Here is an 18,214-nt window from a genome sequence, read left to right on the forward strand (position 1 = left end):
ACCTGTGGTCCCCCGCTGGCCAGCCAGGTCGGGGGTGTGGTCTACAAGAGAGCATTGAATGAATTATGACTACCCTCCAGCTTCCTCGGTGCCTCCTGACTGGGGGTGGGGCGAGGTTTAGGAACTCCTCCCCCAAGACTTTCCTAAAGTCTGCACCCTCCCCAGGAGCCGTCTCTGGCTGTAAAAACACCCCCCCCCCGCCCCCCGCCCCAGCTCCGCCTGTCAGGCCCCAACACCTCCGGGTGACTCAGCGGGCCGGGCGCTCCGACGCTGGGCCGGCGCAAGTGTGACTGCTCTGGGTGTGTGCGCGTGTGCCTGGGTGTTGGGGGGCAGGGCGCGGGGTCCTGCGCTGGGAGGACGGAGAGGGGGCCGGGTGGGCAAGGAACCCCGCGGGATGGGGTTAAGGGGCAAATGGCCCGGCTCTGCGGAGGTGGGGCAGGTGGACTCGGGCTGGGGTTCGGGGCTGCCCCTTACACCGGGCCTGGGAACCAGAAACCAGCCCAGCGGGTTCCCTCCCTCCCTCTGGTTTCACTTTCTCTTTGTACCCTCCCCGCGCGCTCCGAAGTTCCCTTTGAAGTGAGAGGAACTGCCTGGGCGTGTCGGCCCCCGAGGGAGCCCGGCCCTACTGTCTGCCTCGGGTCTCGCCGGCCAGCCACCCTGGGCGCCCTCTCGGCCACTGTGACAGCCCCCCAGCGGGCCCGGGCCTGGAGCCGCGCGGACGGGAGGCCAGGTGCGCCCACAGGTGGCCCGATGGGCGCGGGGAGGGCGGGACCGGCGGTGAGTCAGGCCGCCCCCGCGCGGGCGCCGAGCAGGTCCCTGGCCGCGTACGGCCGCGCGCCCCGGAGCTGTCTGCCCAGCCCAACCGGTCGGGCCGGCGCGACGGGCGCATTCCGGCGGCGGGGAGGGGCGCGCGGCATAAAAGGTACCGCCGACGAACGTAGCCGCCGGGACGCGCCGGGCTCAGCTCACCGGGACCCGGCCAGAGCTCCCTGCACCGGCTCGGGTCGGGGTGGAGGCGCCGAGGGGGACAGCCGGGCGCGAGGTGCGGCGCCAGCTGCGAGGGGCGCAGGCCGGTCCCCACCCGGGCGTCCTGACCTCGGGCGTCCTGACCTCGGGCGGCCCGACCTTGGGCTGCTGGCTTCTCTTCACAGCCGGCGGCGAGGGTGTCCGGACTCGCGCGCTGGGTCCAGTGGTTCTTAACAGTTCAACAGTTCTGTAGCACAATTGTGAAATGTTTAGGACCACTAGACCCGGCGGGCGTGGCGGCGGCGACGACACAGCGACAGTGCCGAGGACCGCGCGGCGTCCCCTGCGCGACCGGGGTCGAGGGTCTGGGCGCGCCGGGAACAGCCAGGAGGAACCCACTGGCCCGCCCGCGCCACCCCGACCCCGGCGGGTCTGCATCAGGCAGCCCCCGGGGACCTGGGCCGGAGCCTCAGCCTGAGGACCCACCGCGGTGGGAGGTGGCCGGGCGGGGCTGCGCCAGGACGGCCGGGGTGGGGGCGCGCCGGGCTGCCCACGCTGCCGGGCGCCTTGAGATCCCTGAGATGCCACCACCACCCTCCCGCGCCCAAGGGCTCCACCCTTCTCCAAACTCCTCGGGAACCCCTGGGCGAGACTGGCGGTAGGCACCGCGGGCTGGGAGCGCCCCTGGCCTATTCTTCCTGGGTGCCGGTGACTAGGGAGCGCGGCGCCCTCCTTACCCAGGCTCCGCTCCCACCGCGGCTGAGCTGGAAGGGCCTGGAGGAGCCCGTGCCTCAGCAGGGCCAGCAGTCCGCGAGTGGGTGCTGACTGAATGAGTGACCCCTTGACAGGATGGGTGGGGAGGGCGTTTGGAGGCCACGCTCAGGGTGGGGAGAGAGCTGCCGAAGGTCTGAGGGAGCTACTCTTAGCAGGGGCGCTTGTCAGTCTGTGCTGGAGGAACTGACCAACAGGTCTTCTGTGCAGCAGCTGGGAGCCTCTATGTGAAACTCCTGGCCCCTGTCGGACCCAGCGAAGGGTCAGTTCCATGTCTACCCTCCAGCCAGGGCCAGGTGGCCTCTGCTTCCAGCAGCCTGGGGGCAAGGCTGACCTGCTGGAACCTGCCTGCCTGCTGGCCTGACCTCCCCTCTGCAGCAAGGGGACCCTCAGGGCCAGTGTTTAGAGGGGCTGCTGGAGCAGCCTGAGTGGGGTCAGAGAGGCCTGGGGTTGAGGCCCGCTGGGGCACTGCTGGTGGGGTGGCCTGCACCGGTCACCTCCTGGCTCTGAGCCCCACCTGCACAGGGCTGAGGGTAAGGCAACTGTGGGGGGTTGGGTTAGGAGCCCAGGCTGTTACAGGAGTGGCCACCCTCCTGCCAGCACCTTCCCTTGTCTGGAAAACTCCACATGGGCCCCTTTCTGGCCTTGGGCAGGCACAGCTGTGCTAGGTTGGTTGCGCTCAGAGGGTTGGGGGGGTGGTTCTTAGCTGTACCTCCTCCCCCCACCATTGTACCGCATCTGTTCCTTAGGTCACCTGCTCACCCCCACAGCTCGGGGAGAATGGCCCCCTGCTGGGCTCAGGTGGGGTCCTTGTTTCCGATTTTGTAACTTTGATTCATTATGTGGTTGTGAACATATGCATTGTAGGTTGAGAATAAATAAACTTGTACCAAAGCCTGCTGGATCCCTGCTGCTGCTGTCCTCCCTCTGCCAGACCTCAGCCTGGTCTTGCCCTCAGAAACAAACCACCCTTTCCTTCTAAGCCTGGAGGAGCAGGGGGGTGGTGAGTGGGGACCGGCCGGGTCCTCTCCCAGGGCCTGGCTCCCAGCCTCAGCCCTGTGTCTGGCCCTTCGGTCTCCCTGGAAGCCCCGGCCCCTGCTGCCAGCTCTCTCTCCCCACCAGGGGACAAGGAGCCCAGCAGTCTCTCCCCTACCTCCCTGAGCAGGCCCTGGGCTGACACCTGGCTCTGGTTTGGGCTGCTGCTGCCTTGAGGGGCCCCAGGAGGGGGGAGGGGGAGGGGAGGGCTTGTCCCCACCCACACCCGACTGGAGGCTGAGGGCTGACCTCTGATCCTGACCACAGGAGGGGCAAACTCGGAGGGTTAAAGGGAGACTGAGAGTCCTGGGTTCAAATTCCAGCAAGTGAGCTGGAGCACGTTCCCCATGTCTTCCTCTTTTGTGGAAGTGGCGTGCCTGCCCAGGGCTCCCCTGGGATTTAGGCCATGAAGGGGCCCAGAGCACTGAGTTGGGCGTGGGGCCCTGGTGTAACACGGTGGGCAGGTCTGGGGTGCCTTGAGAACCCATGTTCCAGTTGGGCGTGGAGGGTGAGTGGAAGGCCCAGGTGGCAATGGTGTGGGTCCCTGGCCTTACTGACACCCCCGCAACCCTCCACCCCAACCTATCCTCTCTCCTTCCTTCCAAATGGGGTTGAGGGTGCCGAGGACCCTCGGTACCCATTGTCTCTGCTTCTCTTTAGTAATGGAAGCCCCCAGTGTCAGCTGGGCAGTGGCCCCTCGTTAGGGTCGACATTCCCCAGTCTGCTTGGTGCGTGGGACGTGAGCAGATAGCGGGCCATGGCTTAGGGCCTGCCTTTAGAAGGAGCTGCTGGCCCTTGGCTTTCTCTTCCTCTCCTGGTGCAGGTGGAGGGCCGCACCCCTCAGCATGGCGGGACGTCTGGATGAGGCTGACCAAATCTCCTCATTCGCTCGGAACTTTCTGGCTTTAGTACTGAGAGCTTGTGTCCTGGGAACCCCCTTGGTTGTTTACCATGGCCAAGCCAAGGAAACACGCCGCCCCACTTGCCAGCGAGTCTTTCCCGTCAGTGGCTGAACCCTCCATCTTTGCAAGCCCCCGTTTTTTCAGTGTCTGCTGAGGTCACTAAGCCAGTGTTCCAAGTGGTTCTCAAGCATCAGCGTGGAGCTGACTCCCTGGGGAGGCCAGTGGAGGTTGCGGAGGCCTGGGGTCAGTGAGGGTGGGGGGGCCGAGGCTGGCTCTGTACCAGGTTCCCCGTGGTGCTGAGAAATGCCCAAATCTAAGAATGGCCATCTGCCATAGTACACTGCGGGAAGGGAGAAGGGCGACCGGCCCCGGACCGTGGGTTTGGAGCTGTCTCAGTCTGATAAAGGAGTCCCGAGTGGTGTAAACAGTTAAGTACCTGAAAGGCTGGGGGTTTGAACCCAACCCGAGGCGCCTCAGAAGGAAGGCCTGGCAATCTCTTTCTGAAAGATTACAGCCTTGAAAACCCTGTGGAGTCAGAGTCAACTCGACGACAACTAACAACAGCCCGCTAACCCTGGGGGGAGGGGCAGCCCCGATCTGGGAGGGGCAGCCGCGAGCAGACACGGCCTCTCAGCTTCTCTGTCCCTCACCAGCGAGCCAGCCAGCCTGCAGTGGGGGCATGGCATCGAAGGCCCCTGTCTTAGCCATCTAGTGCTGCAGTGACAGTCATACCGCAAGAGGATGGCTTTACAAAGACTGGTTTATTCTCTCAAAGCCTAGAAGGCTAGAAGTTTGAGTCCAGGGTGCCAGCACCAGGTGAAGGCTTTCTCTCTCTGTGGCTCTGGGGGAAGACCCTTGTCATCAGTCTGGTCTAGGAGCTTCTCAGCGCAGCAACCCTGGGTCCAAAGGACGTGCTTTATTCCTGGCTCTGCTTTCTTGGTGGTAGGAAATCCCTCTCTCTCTGCTTGCTTCTCTCCTGTGGCTTGAGTCCTGGCTTATTAACATAACTGCCTCTGATCCTCCCTCATTAACATCATTAAAAAAAAAAAAACATTGCCAGTCAAATGGATTCCCACTCATAGTGATCCTATAGGACAGAGTAGAACTGTCCCATAGGGTTTCCAAGGAGCAGCTGGTAGATTCGAACTGCTGACCTTTTGGTTAGAGCTCTTAACCTTTGTGTCACCAGGGCTCCATTAACATCAGAGAGGTTAGGATTTACAACACATGGGATAATCACATCAGAGCACAAAATGGAGGACAACCACACGATTCTGGAAATCATGGTCTCGCCAAGTTGACATATATTTTGGGGGGACACAATTCAATCCATAACACCCCCCTTGCACAGGTAATGAGACCAAGGCCTGGTCCTGGGAGGGGGCTTGTGTGAGGCTCAGGGAGGCTAATTCTAGATGAGCTTGCAGTTGAGACGCATCAGAGAGAAGAAGGGCAGTGACGACTGGAGAGCCGTGGAGCACGGCTCTGGCTGACACTCCAGTGTCGCCAGTGTGGGAGGCGCCGGGCAGCTAGGATTGGCTTTCTGGACCCCTGCCAGTGGTTCTGAGAGGCTGTCAGGGGATACAGATGAAGTGGGGGGCACACGTGCACTCATCCCTCAGGGCTTGCCTCCTCCAGGCAGCCCTGGCAGTCTCCGCTTCCCTCAGACTCCCTCTATGTCTTGCCTTGGGATGTTGCCAGCTTCACAGTGGAGTAACTCAGGAGCTGTCTGTCTAATCCCTCCCAACAGAAACTAGTGAGGCAACCAGCAAGCTTTTCTTGAGTGTGTAGTTTTGGGGGTCCCCCTTCTCTTTATTTTTTTCAGGTTTATTAAAGTAAAATTGAGATAAAATACAATGCACATATTTAAGGTGTGCAATCTGATGACTTTTGACACATGTATACCTGTGAAACCATCCCCACAATGAAGACCAGGATAAAGACAATGAAAAGATCTGTCATCCCCAAAAGCATTAATCTGGCTCTTTGTGATTCCCTCCTCCCTTCTCCAGCTCCCCTGCCCCCAGAGTTTTCTTTGTTGGAAGATTTTTAAACTACGTATTCAATGTATTTTTTATTCAATATATTTAATAGACATAGGGCTGTTCAAGTTACCTATTTCTTCTTGAGTGAGTTTTAGTAGTTTGTATCTTTCAAGGGAGCTCTGGTGGCATAGTGGTTAAGCGCTTGGCTGCTAACCAAAATGTTGGCATTCCAACCCACCAGCTGCACCGCAGAAGAAAGACGTGGCAGCCTGCCCCCTTGGAGATTACAGCCTTGGAAACCCTATGGGGCAGCTCGACTCTGTCTTACACGGTTGCTATGAGTCAGAACCCACTTGAGGGCAATGGATTTTATCTTTCAAGGAATTTTTATTTAATCTAAATTGTCAAATTTATTGGTATAATGTTGTGCATAATATTCAATTATTTTTCTCTTTTTTTCCTGATCAGGCTATACTACTATACGTCCTCTAGCTTTGTCAGAATTTTTGTTTAAATCAATATTCAGACTTCACATTATTATTGTGAACTCTGTAAGGGTTCCTCACAGCTGAGCCTTGTGACATACTATGATCACAGATCCTTTCTTGTCCAGCTTTTTGTTTTTTAAATACTTGCTTCATTCTAAAATCTGCATAGTTTTCTATGTACTTGTGACTAGTTGGCTCCCATGCTCTTTGACAGAAGTTTCAATCTCCTCTCAATATGTTCAAATATATCAAGTAATCCTTTCCCCTCTCTTCCCTTCTCTGTCCTTGAGGTTCCCCTGTAGTGTGCTCTGAATGCCTGCTCCAACCTGGATCCCTGGGGTCTACACCCTTGAACCCCCCTTCACCACTACTCTGGAAATACCATTTATCTTTCCTGCATTGGGTCTCCTGTTGTCTTGATCACATGTCTTCTTTTTCTTTGGTTTACTTTCTTGTTTTGAGGTAGCCCATATGTCAGAAGCTTCCTGAGAAAGGAAAATTTGAAAATTATAACTTTGTTGTCCTTATTCTACCTTTATGTTCAGTGGATAGTTTGAGTGAGTACAGAATTCTAGGTAAGGGATCATTTTTCCCTCAGTTTTGGACATTTTGCTCCCTTGTCTTCTAACTTGCATTGTTATTATTATTGAGAAGTCAGATGACAGCCTTCTTCCTAACTCTTTACCACCTGAACTTTACCCACCTCTCTGGAAGGTTTAGTATGTCCTGTTGTTCCTGGTGTTGTTTTGAAATTTCACAGAGTTGTGGGGTTTTTTCTCCCGATTTATTGTGCTAGGCATTGATAATTCCTAACTCTTAGTTCTGGAATTTTTTGGGGGGTGTTATTTCCTCACCAATATTTCTTTCTGTTCTCTTTCTCTGGAATTCTTATTCAGATATTGAATTTCCTACTCTAATAATCTAATTTTCTTTAAAAAAATTCTCTTATTTTCCAACCTTTTGTCTTTTTCCTTTAGTTTCTGGGAGATTTCTAAACTTTATCTTTCAATCATTCTTTTGAATTTTAAACCTGTTACTGTTCTCTGAATGTTCTTTTTTTTTTTTTAATTGCATACTGTACATAAGTTCATGGAACTTAATATCTTCTTTCTCTGAGAATGCTAATTATGCTTTCTCTTTAACTTATTTTTTTTTTAAGGTTTCTTTTGTCTCTCTGTCTTCTTTCCTATCTTCTGGGTTCCTTTTATGCCTTTGTATGTTTTGGTCTCTGGCTTTCATTTTAGAGGATTTATTCAAATGATTGGTGGTCCTTGGCTATCTGTTTGAACATAAGAAAGAGGGATGAGGGACAGGGTAGCTGGGGCTGCAGCCTGGGGACCATAGTTTTGGGGGACATCTAGGTCAATTCCTGTAACTTACTTTATAAAGAAAATGCTCTACATCCCACTTTGGTGAGTGGTGTCTGAGGTCTTAAAAGCTTGTGAGTGGCCGTCTAAGATACGTCAATTGGTCCCATCCCACTTGGAGCAAAGGAGAATGAATAAAACCAAAGGAAAATACTAGCCCAAATGACTATAGAACCAAAGACTCTACCAGCCTAGACCAGAAGAACTAGATGGTGCCTGGCTACCACCAATGACCGCCCTGACAGGGAACACAACAGACAGTCCTGGACAGAGCAGGAGAAAAATGTAGAACAGAACTCAAATTCATGTAAAAAGACCAGACTTCATGGTCTGACAGAGACTGAAGGAACTCCCGAAACTATGGCCCCCAGATGTACTGTTAACTCAGAACTGCAACCATTCCCGAAGCCTGCTCTTCAGACAAAGATTAGACAGGACTACAAAACAAAAAAATAATACACTTGGGGAATGCCCTTCTTAGTTCAATCAGATACACAAGACCAAATGGGCAGCTACTGTCCAAAAGCAGGATGAGAAGGCAGGAAGGGACAGGACCTGGTCAAATGGGCATAGGGAACCTGGGGTAGGGGAAAAAGAAGGCATGAAAAAGCAGATTAAAGGCTCCGTATGAACAAGGGGAGACTGTTACCAGCTGTCTTAGTCATCTAGTGGTGCTATAGCAGAAATACCACAAGTGGGTGGCTTTAATGAACAGAAATTTATTTTCTCACAGTTAGGAGGCTAGAAGTCTGAATTCAGGGTTCCGGCTCTAGAGGGGAGGCTTCCTCTCTCTATTAGCTGTAGGGGAAGGTTCTCGTCTCTTCAGTTTCCATTCCTTGGCTCCTTGGTGACCTTCATGTGGCGTGGTGTCTATCTTCCCCCATCTCTGCTTACTTGCTTGCTTGTTTAATCTCTTTTATATCTCAAAAGAGATCGATTTAAGACACACACTGCACTAATCCTGCCTCATTAACATAACAAAGGTGTCAGTTCCCAAAAGGGATTATAGTCATAGGCAAAGAGGTTAGGATCCACAACACATACTTTGGGGTACAAAATTCAACCCAGCAGTTTTGTCAGGAAACCTGTAACTGTCAGGCTTTGTAAGTCTGTCCTTTGGTCTGTTTCCCCCAACTCTCCCTCCCCCAGTAATCTTGCATTCTCCTGTCCAACAGGCTGTAAACTCGCTGGTGATGCTGCTCTGTGAGTCAGGAGGGCAGGAGCTGGGAGGTGTTAACGATGCAGGATGTAGGTTTTCATCTAATAGGTTTTCTGCATGGGCCCTGCTCTCAGATGGGCCCGTTCTCTCCCTCTGTCTTGCTCTATGTCTGTCTCTCTGTCCAAGTTGCTGTGAGCTCCCCTGGGACTTTCAGTTCCAGGAAGATGTGCCAGGCAAGTTTTTCGGTAATAAACTTTCCCTCTGTTTTCTCTGCTCTTTGCTCTTTTCGGGGGGCGGGGTGCGGGGTGGGGGGGAGAGCTGTCTGTAGGCATCTTCCCTCTGAGTTATTACACAGACACCTTGGCATAGGGAATTTTCCCCCCAACAAAACCAGTCTCAATTTTGTGCAGAATGGCATAATTCTGAAGTTAGTCATTTTATTTTTTAAATTGTGCTTTAGGTAAAAGTTTACAGAGCAAATTAGTTTCCCATTCAATAATTTATACCCAAAGTGTTCCGTGGCATAGGTTGCCATCCTTGCAACCTGTCAGCACTCTCCCCGTTTCTACCCCGAGCTCCACATTTCCATTCTTCCAGTTTTCCTGCTCTTGCTCGTTTTTATTCTTAGACTTTTTGTTGCATTTTGGGGTCTAATTTAGCTCTCAAAATGTTAGTTTCCAAAAATTCTTTCTTGTCTGCAGTTGTTTCTCTTTTCTTGTCTTGCCTCTTCTGTTTTTAGGCATACTGATGTTTCATGGATGCAGAATTTTCTCTCACTCTGTTACACTGTTCATAAGATTTTTTTTTTTTTTAAGTTTTCTTCTGTCTCTGTCTTCCTATCTTTGTTTCTCACATTTTCTTCATCTGAAATTTTTTTTTGTCTTAATTTCCACATTGGAGTTCTCCTGGGGTGTCTGGGGATGCTCGGCTGTGGGTTCAGGTTGGAAGGAGGTGGAACCAGCTGCTCTCTGTGTCACAGGCAAGGCTTGCTGGCTGTGGATGTCACCTAGGGGCATCAGGCTATGAGCTGGGTTTTCACTGGAGGAATCCCTAATGTTCTAGAGGACTTTTCTCTGGGGATGTTAGTTGCTTCCAGGGTGAAGCCCCCAGGCTCCTTCCTGTCTGGTTGCTGCCTTTTGTGTATCTCGCAGGGCCCAGGGGTCCATACCATTCTGGATTTGGACTTTTGTGCGTTCCTCTGTCTTCAGCCCTATGCCTCGCCCTGAGCTCGTCTGAGCATGGTGTCCCTGGTCTGAGGTCCTCTGAAGACTGGACCTCCCATTCCCTGAGGGGAGAGGGTGGTGGAGCAGAGCAGACCAGAGGGTGGGGTGGGAGGCAGGGGTTTAATTGCTTCTTAGACAGATGCCCAGCCTGTCCCCTGCTTTCACTGCTCCCCCCCGCACCTTCTGTGCAGCCTGGTGCCTGTGGTGCCCCAGACTTCCCTGGGCTCTGCAGAAGGTTGGCTTGCTGCTCTCTGATATACACCCAAAGTCCGTAGGCCCCTGCTTCTTCCCCTCTGCTGGGCCAGTCACCTCTCCTCTGCCCACGCCCTGTCTTAGGCCTACGGGGTCTCCTGGTTTCACTGAAGGCCTGGTGTAATCCCCCCTCTTGTTTCCCTTGCAGTTTTGGGTGATTCCTTGAGGAGACATGGGCAGATATCTCTCCATTCTGACATCTTAAAACTGGAAGCTTCTGTGACAGTCTCTTTTGAATTAACAAATGACTGAATGAGTGAGTGAGTGGAAGAGGTACCGGAACCAAGGGTGAAGACGACATGGCCTCTGGACCCCCTACTCCAAGGTCCCCCAGCCTGTCCCAGCTTGAGTCCACTCCTCAGACCCCTCAAGGTCTGGGGAGACCCCTGCTCTGTCCAAGCCCCACTGCCTCTGCTCATGGGGCTTCCCAAGGGTGGCACCAAGGACCTAGGTGGCAAGATCTTGGGCTTTGGCCTCTGTGAGCCCCAGCCCACTGCCCACGGGTCTGGCTGTGCTCATCCACGGCCTTCTCCACCTCCAGCCCCATGTGTGCTGGGCACTTTGAGGGTCCCTTCCATGAAGCCCCACTCTTCTGTCCTCACTGTGTCTTCAGAGGACCCGGGTGACCTATAACCTCCCCTGGTTCTTCCTCTTTTGGGAGACAAAAGGGTGTTGGGACAGGAGAAGGAAAAAAAGGGCAAAGACTCCTTCCAGCTCCCAACCTCACCGAGAGCTTATTTAAAGAACTAGGAATGGCATGAGATTTGTATCACCACACAGTCACGTAGTTAAACCCAAATGCACACAAAACCCCAAAATAAACCCTTCGCTGTTGAGTCAACTCCAGCTCATGGCAACCCCATGTGTGTCAGAGTAGAACTGTGATCCATAGGGTTTTCAATGGCTGATTTTGGGGAAGGACATTGCCAGGCTTTTCTTCTGAGGCACCTCTGGGTAGATTTGAACTGCCGGTCATTTGGTTGGTGGCTGACTGCAAACCGTTGACACTACCCAGGGGCTCTAGGTGCGCACAATATGATGTATATTTCACCTGTGCATACAGGGGTGCTGATCAAACCAGGAGTAGGGAGCCCATGAAGGAGGAGGATGGGAGTGGAGGTGGGGGTGCAGGGAGACAAGATAAAAACAAGAGGGGTCTGCACTGAGGGACACCGCTGTGGTCCAGGAGCTGAGGAGGGGTTAACTCAGCTCCTGGCATCAGGGTTCAATACCTCCCTTCACAAACAGAAGGACAATAATAGTAGGGGCGACGAGAAACCCCACAGACGTGCTAAGGGCTAGCTGCGGCGATGCCACCTCCTCCAGAAGCTGGCCCTGCTGTTCCCTGAACCGTACAGTCGCCCTCCATGGGGTCCTGGTGCTGCCCGAACTCAGGGCCTGCAGGGGAGGCTTCCCACACCTCCACACACCCCTTCATTCATTCAACACAGCTTCTCATGTTCACGCTGCCCCTGTTCTCTACACAGTACATCAATGCTACACACTTGAGTGTGACATTTCACCTGCACACGTGCACACGCACACACTCAGTACCTGAATGCTTGCACTCATCGGTGTGACATTTCACACACACGTGTACATACACTCAGTACATGAATGCTGCACACTTCAGTGTAATCACCATCTCACAGACACAGACACAGACACACACACACAATCTCCTATATCCACGAGGCTGCCCTCATGGCCAGCTCGGTCCCTGGAACCCAGAGGTGAGCCGTCTATGCCCCTGCCCTGGAGAAGCCCACTGATAGGTGGCGGGGGGGCGGAATGGGAGGGGCTGGATGTGAGGAGAGGTTTTCCAAATTGCACACTTGTGCCTGGATTGCTCAGTAGGACCCCAGGATGTGTTTCTGCTCCCATGAGTCCCCTGATCTTGGGTCACTGCCTGGACCCAAGCTGGAGGCCTGAGGGAGAGGGGCAGAGAACACGAACAGGAATAGAAGTCGGCGTGGGGTGGGGTGGGGGACACAGGGGAACTCCTGGAGGGGATGCTGGGGAGGCTCCATGGAACCAGGAGACCTGGGCTCCAGGCCTGGCACATCCCTCCCTGTCTCAGGGGTCTAGGGCATGCACCTGCCCCAGTTTCCCACCTGCATAAGAGGGAAGCTGGACCAGGTGATCTCTTAAATACTTGTCTTCTCAGTACTTCTTGGAAGAAGAACAGCCAGAGTGCTCCTTGGAAGGGAGGCTGGAGAGACAGTCTCACGTGCTTTGGACATATCAGGAGGGACCAGTCCCAGGAGAAGGACATCATGCTTGGTAAAGTAGAGGGTCAGTGAAAAAGAGGAAGACCCTCAAAGAGCTGGACTGACACAGGGGCTGCAACAATGGGCTCAAAAATACCAGTGATTCTGAGGACAACACAGGACCAGGCAGTGTTTCCCACTCAATGGCACCTAACAGCAGAGCCTGTGGCCAATGGTCGCCATCTGCTGGCTACAAGAAGCAGTGTCCCGACAGCAGGTGTGGCTGTGCATGCGTGTGTGTGTGTGTGTGTGCATGAGTGTGTGTGCGTGTGTGTGCGCGCGCATAAGCATCCTGGCTCCTGCTGTCTGACCCCAGCGACCCCGGGAGTCAGGGCATCAAGGGTGGGGGGCTGCTCCTGCCTGGCTGCTTGTCTCCCTGAGACACTGACTGACACCCAGCAGTACGAGGCCAGGGCTGAAGGCTGGGCACCCAGTTGTTACTTGCTGTTGAGTTGGCCTTGACTCACGTGACCTTACATATAACAACAAAACATGGCCTGGTCCTGTGCCAGCTTCATGATTGTTGGTTTGCTTGAGTCCATTGTTGAGGCTATCGTGTGAATCCATCTCATTGAGGGTTTTCCTCATTTTTGCTGACCCTCCACTGTATCAGCCATGATGTCTTTTTCTAGTGATTGGTCTTCCCTGATGACATGTCCAAAGTAATCAAGTCTCGCCATCCTCCCTTCTAAGGAGCCTTCTGGTTGTATTTCTTCAAGACTGATGTGTTCCTTCTTCTGGGAGCCCAAGGTACATTCGGTGTTCTCCACCAACACAGTTCAAAGGCATCAACTCTTTCGGTGTTCTCCACCAACACAATTCGAATGCGTCAACTCTGCTGTCTTCCTTATTCATCGTCCAGCTTTCGCACCCATACGAGGCGACTGAAAACACCATGGGTTGGGTCAGGCGCATCTTAGTCCTCAAAGTGACATCCAGAAAGGAAAGTGGCCCCTGCCCTGGAGGGCACACGAGTGCCCCAGGACAGGGGGATTAATTCTGTCTGGGCTGGGAAACTTCCTGGGAGAGGGGCATCTCAGTTTGACTCAGAGTTGGAGTTTTCCAGATAAAGGCGGAAGTCCACCAGCACAGATCCAGGAGACCTGAGAGCTTGGATGTTGAGGGCAGGGTGAGAGGTCAGGCTGCTGGGCCCTTGGGGAGGAGAGGTTGGGGAGCTGGGCCAGAGAAGGGGAGACCCATGCTGGGGGCCTTGCAGGCCGGCTGAGGGGCTACTGCTCTACAGCCTCAGAGGGGAGCTCCACGGAAGGGCTCTAAATTTCTACTGGGGGCCCAGGTCGGGTGCTCCCCTGTGGTGGTGAGGGCACCATTGGGGACTTGGGGGCCACTCAGTGCCCACACATTGCCTCCCAGGCACTGGGCAGGAACAGGCTGACCAGGAGTGCTTCACCTGGCTAACGAAGTGTCGAAGTGTCGTCAGGACAGGGCTGCTGGTTCAAGGGTCACATGAGGTCAAGGACGGCTGACTCAAGGAAGGCTGGGGGGCCTGGTCAAGTGCGCCCTCCTGCAGCCCGGCTCTGGGTGGGGGTGAGAGGAAGAAGCCCGCCTGGGGCCAGCGAGGAGCCCTAGCAGAGGTCCAGGCTGGTGTGGGGCAGGCTGAGCACAGGGTGTAGGGTGAGCGAGTGCTGGGGTTGGGAGGGACAGGAGCCCCCAGTGACTGGAACGCACACAGGCACTGGCCACACAGAGCATGTGCCCGGGAGGCATTCGGCCCTGTGTCCACTCTTTGCCAGGTGAGGGGCAACAGCCCCTGTCGGCAGACATCAGCGGGAGTGAGGGACAACACACAGGCACATAAGAAAGATCTGCAGCGAGTGGGTGTCTCAGCTACCTAGGGCTGCTGCCACAGAAATCCTAGGTGGGTGGCTTTAAATTACATTTATTTTCTGAGTTCAGGAGGCTAGGAGTCTGAATTCAGAATGCCTGCTATAGGAAAAGATTTTTTCTCTCTCAGCTCCAGGGGAACATCCTCGTCTCGGCTTCTGCGGCCCTGGAGTTCCTCAGCTCCTTGGTGATCCTTGTGTGACATCTATCTTCCCGTTTGTGCTTGTCTTTATGTCTCAGGAGCCCTGGTGGCGCAGTGGTTAAGAGCTCACCTGCTAGCCAAAAGGTCGGCAGTTTGAATCTACCAGCCGCTCCTTGGAAACCCTATGGGGCAGTTCTACTCTGTCCCCTAGGGCTGCAATGGGTCGGAGTTGCCTGGATGACAATGGGTTTGGTTTTTGGTTCTATGCCTTATCTGCTCTTTTTATATCTCCGAAGGGATTGGTTTAAGACACACCCTACACTCACATGACCTCATTAACGTAACCGAGAAAACTTTGTTCCCACACAAGAAATTAGTATACCGGCTAGGATTCCAGCACACATTGTGAGGGGATAAAATTCACCCACAACAGTTCATGATACTTGCTAAAGAGGAAAACAAGGGCATTGTGAGGGGGCTGGGAGGTGCGGGGAGGGGTGGAGGTTTCAGAGGAGGAGACATTCAGGAAGAACCTAAAGGAGGAAAAGGAGGGAGCCTGGGGGTGTCTGGGAGCAGCATCCTGGGCAGAGGGAGTAAAAAAAAAAAAAAAAGGCCAGACCTAAATCCCCGCCTGGGGGCGAGCCTGGCATGTTCAGGAGCAGCAACAGGGTGGGAGTGCTGGAGCAGAGCGTGTGGGGGCACACTGGGGGGCAAGGAGGCCGGGGAGGTCCGTGCACAAGAGGGAAACAGAGGTTCTGAGCAGAGAAGTGGGGTGTTGTCAGCCACCTTCCGAGAAGCCACTCTGGCCGCTGCGTTGAGAGCAGACTGAAGGGAGTGCTGTTGGGCCCAGAGATCCCAGTTAGGGGGCCATTGTAGGAAGTAGGGATGAGGGAGGATGGGAGTCAAGGGGAGAGGCAGATCTCAGAGGTGTGGTCAGGAGTCAAGGACAGCGCCTGTCCGCAGGGGTGATAGAATGAATGAATGAATGAACAAATGAGCGATAGGAGACTCAGACCCTCAGAAGAGTCCTCCTTCAGACCTCTTCTCTGGCCCATCTGCCCTCCCCACTTGACAAAGCGGCAGGGGCGGGCCCTGGCCCAAGCTACCTGCGCTGGCCGAGGTGCTGAAAGGTCGCTGCGGTGGCTCTGGTGCCCCTCCGGGCTAGGATGCTGGGGCAAGGGAGAGAGGGCAGGAGGGGAAGTAGGGACCCACTTTTCCAGGAGCTGGTCTGGCCACCCTGGTCCCTCTCCTTGACCAACCCTGAGCTTGGTGTCCTCAGCAGGACCCGGGCTGAGCTTCCCCACTTAGTGCAGAACTGATCACCCTCGGCTCCTGCTTTTCTGCCTCTGGGCACAGAGCCACTACAGGGCCTGGCCCCTCCTCCACAGCTGTGCACCTGAGCCAGGCCCTGGGGGCGACGGGGCCAGGGGCAAGAACTGAAGAGCCACACTTCCTGGGATGAAGTCTGCCCACTCTGTGCCTCAGTTTTCTCATTTGTAAAATGGGGTCAAAATAGCCATAAGGATAGAACGAGTGCATTCTGTCAATGGTAAAAGTGCCTAATCCCCCCCACACCCCAGACATGAGCCCACCCCCAGAGGGTGGGTAAAGGGAACAGTCGGCGAGCTGGCCAGGCTTGGGGGAAGTGTGGGGAAGGTTCATGGCCCCATGAGATGAGGGGGAATATTTCTCCCCTCCCAGCCCGCTTTCCAATAGGGTGGAGGGTTTTTTGATCCAGCTGTGGAGTCCTGGTGGTGCAGTGATTAAATAATACAGCTGCAAACCCAAAGGCTGGCAGTTGAAATTCACCAGCTTCTCCTTGTAAACCATGTGGCAGTTCTACTCTGTCCTCTAGGGTTGCTATGGTCAGAGTCCACTCGAATGCAATGGGTTAGTGGTCCTAGGGCTGGGACCTCAGCGGTCACAGCCTTGGGAGCTAGCAGTGGGCTGGCAGTATAGGCTCGCTAAGCCCCCAAAAATGGCCTTTAGTGCACAAAGTAAAAGCCCGAACAGGGATTTAAAGCAGAAGGTAAGAGCCCCTCGCTGTCCCCACCTTGTCCTCTCCCTAGACCAACCACTCACGTTTCCTACGTCCCTCCCAGTGTGGCCTGTTGTTGTTGTGAGCTGCTGTCTAGTTGGCTTGACTCACAGCAGCCTTATGTAAGGTAGAACCAGGCACTGCCTCGCCCCAAGCCGTCTTCACGATGGTTGCTGTTTGAGTCCACTGCTGTGGCTGTGGTGTCATCTGTCTCACTGAGGGCCTCCCTGGTTGTCAACGGCCCTCTGCTTTACTAAACAGGATGTCCTTTTCTAGTGTTGTTATACATAGGGATTTCACTAGCTGATTTTTGGAAGTAGGTTGCCAGGCCTTTCTTCCTAGTCTGCCTTAGTCCGGAAGCTCTGCTGAAACCTGTCCACCACGGGTGATCCTGCTGGTATTTGAAATAGTGGTGGCGTAGTTTCCAGCAACATGCAAGCCACCAGAGCAGGATAAGTCAACAGACAGGTGGGGGAAAAATGTTCTAGGTCTTTACAAACATAACTGCTCTCTGAAAATACAGATGTCGTGTGTCCCTGCACTGCGTCTGGGCCAGCTCTCCAAGAGTTCCCTGTTCATTTCTCTGTCCTGCCGTCTGCTGTTACCCGGGAGAAAATGCTGGAGTTTATTTGGCCATTTCCTCAGTGATGTCCACACAGGCGCCCCATTCTTCATGACCACAGGTGGAGCTGCCACCAGGTGTAAGGCTGTTCATATTCCTCCATACACTTGAGGATGTGAGTCCAGGGGATGCCTTCCTAGCTCTCAAATTGCTGGTCGAAAGGGTTTGGCTCCTTCTTTTAAAGGCTGGTTGGGGAGGTGGGCCCAGGAGGGACTGGTCCCTTCCCACTCACTTGCCTGGGGACACAAGGAGGCCCAGAGACACGCAGGGGTTCCCCCAGTGTCCTACCCAGCGGTTGGGGTGGGATGGTGTACTGAGGGCTCCCTGCCCCAAACGTCCAGAGCAGAACCGTGGCTGCTCCCGCAACCCCCGCCTCCCTGAAATATTGCTGCGTGCAGGTCTGATTGGAAGTCGAGCTCCACAATTAATCCCGTCAGAAGGGCTTTGCTCGATTGCAGGAGGTTTTCCTGTTTTGCTCCCTTGGCCTAGATTTCCCCAGGGACAGCTCTGACTGGCCGCTGTGTGCTTGGTAAATTAAATGTTTTTTTTAAAAAAAACCCCACAATGGCTTTAATCAATCCACAGAGATGGCGGTGGCCTCCTCCCAGAAGCCCCCAGCCTCTAGGAGGGAGTGCCTCCCCAGCCAGGCTCAGAGACTTGGAGGAGTCAGGATAGAGGATGAGGGGGGCAGGACAGTCCTCAGTCCCTGCCCATAGGGGCCAGTGGGGGCATGAGGTCCCCACAAACCCATTACACAGGGGCTGAGAAGAGGGGACTAGCTGGGACAAGGAGGAGGAGGGGTCCGGGGGACTCTGAACCCCTTCATAGCTGCCCTGATCTGTTCCTGGCCAGGGTGGCCCTGGGGGTGGGGGCAGGGAGCTCCTGGGTGGAGGGGAGCGGCCCGCCCTGTGGCCCACAGATTAGAAGGTGTTTATGAGGTGGCCTTAGAGACCAACGGCCGTGCTCTGCCCCGCTAGTGCCAGCTGAAATAATGTCCTCCTGCTGCCACTGGGGGGAGCCGGGGGGAGGAACGCGTCCACGCTCTGGCCTTCGGGTCTTTGCTCTTCAGCTGTCTTCATCAGAGAGGTCTCCCCTTGCCTATCACTTTCCAGGTCCTCTTCAAGGCTCACCTCTCGGAGCGCACCCTGATAT

At 54.5% G+C, this 18,214-nt stretch overlaps 1 protein-coding gene across 1 annotated transcript in view; it reads left to right on the plus strand.

Annotated features, from left to right (window-relative positions):
* The window catches only part of ASPG (asparaginase), a 32,418-nt gene extending 31,477 nt beyond the window's left edge, over window positions 1–941 (plus strand). The window contains exons 18-19 of the mRNA XM_049897555.1: window positions 214–286; window positions 578–941. Of these exons, the coding sequence (XP_049753512.1) occupies window positions 214–286; window positions 578–941 (437 nt within the window). The remainder of the gene's footprint in view (window positions 1–213; window positions 287–577) is intronic.
* Window positions 942–18,214: the final 17,273 nt, after the last annotated feature.

The sequence above is a fragment of the Elephas maximus genome, chromosome 10 (assembly GCF_024166365.1).
Source record: "Elephas maximus indicus isolate mEleMax1 chromosome 10, mEleMax1 primary haplotype, whole genome shotgun sequence".
Taxonomy (NCBI): Eukaryota; Metazoa; Chordata; class Mammalia; order Proboscidea; family Elephantidae; genus Elephas; species Elephas maximus.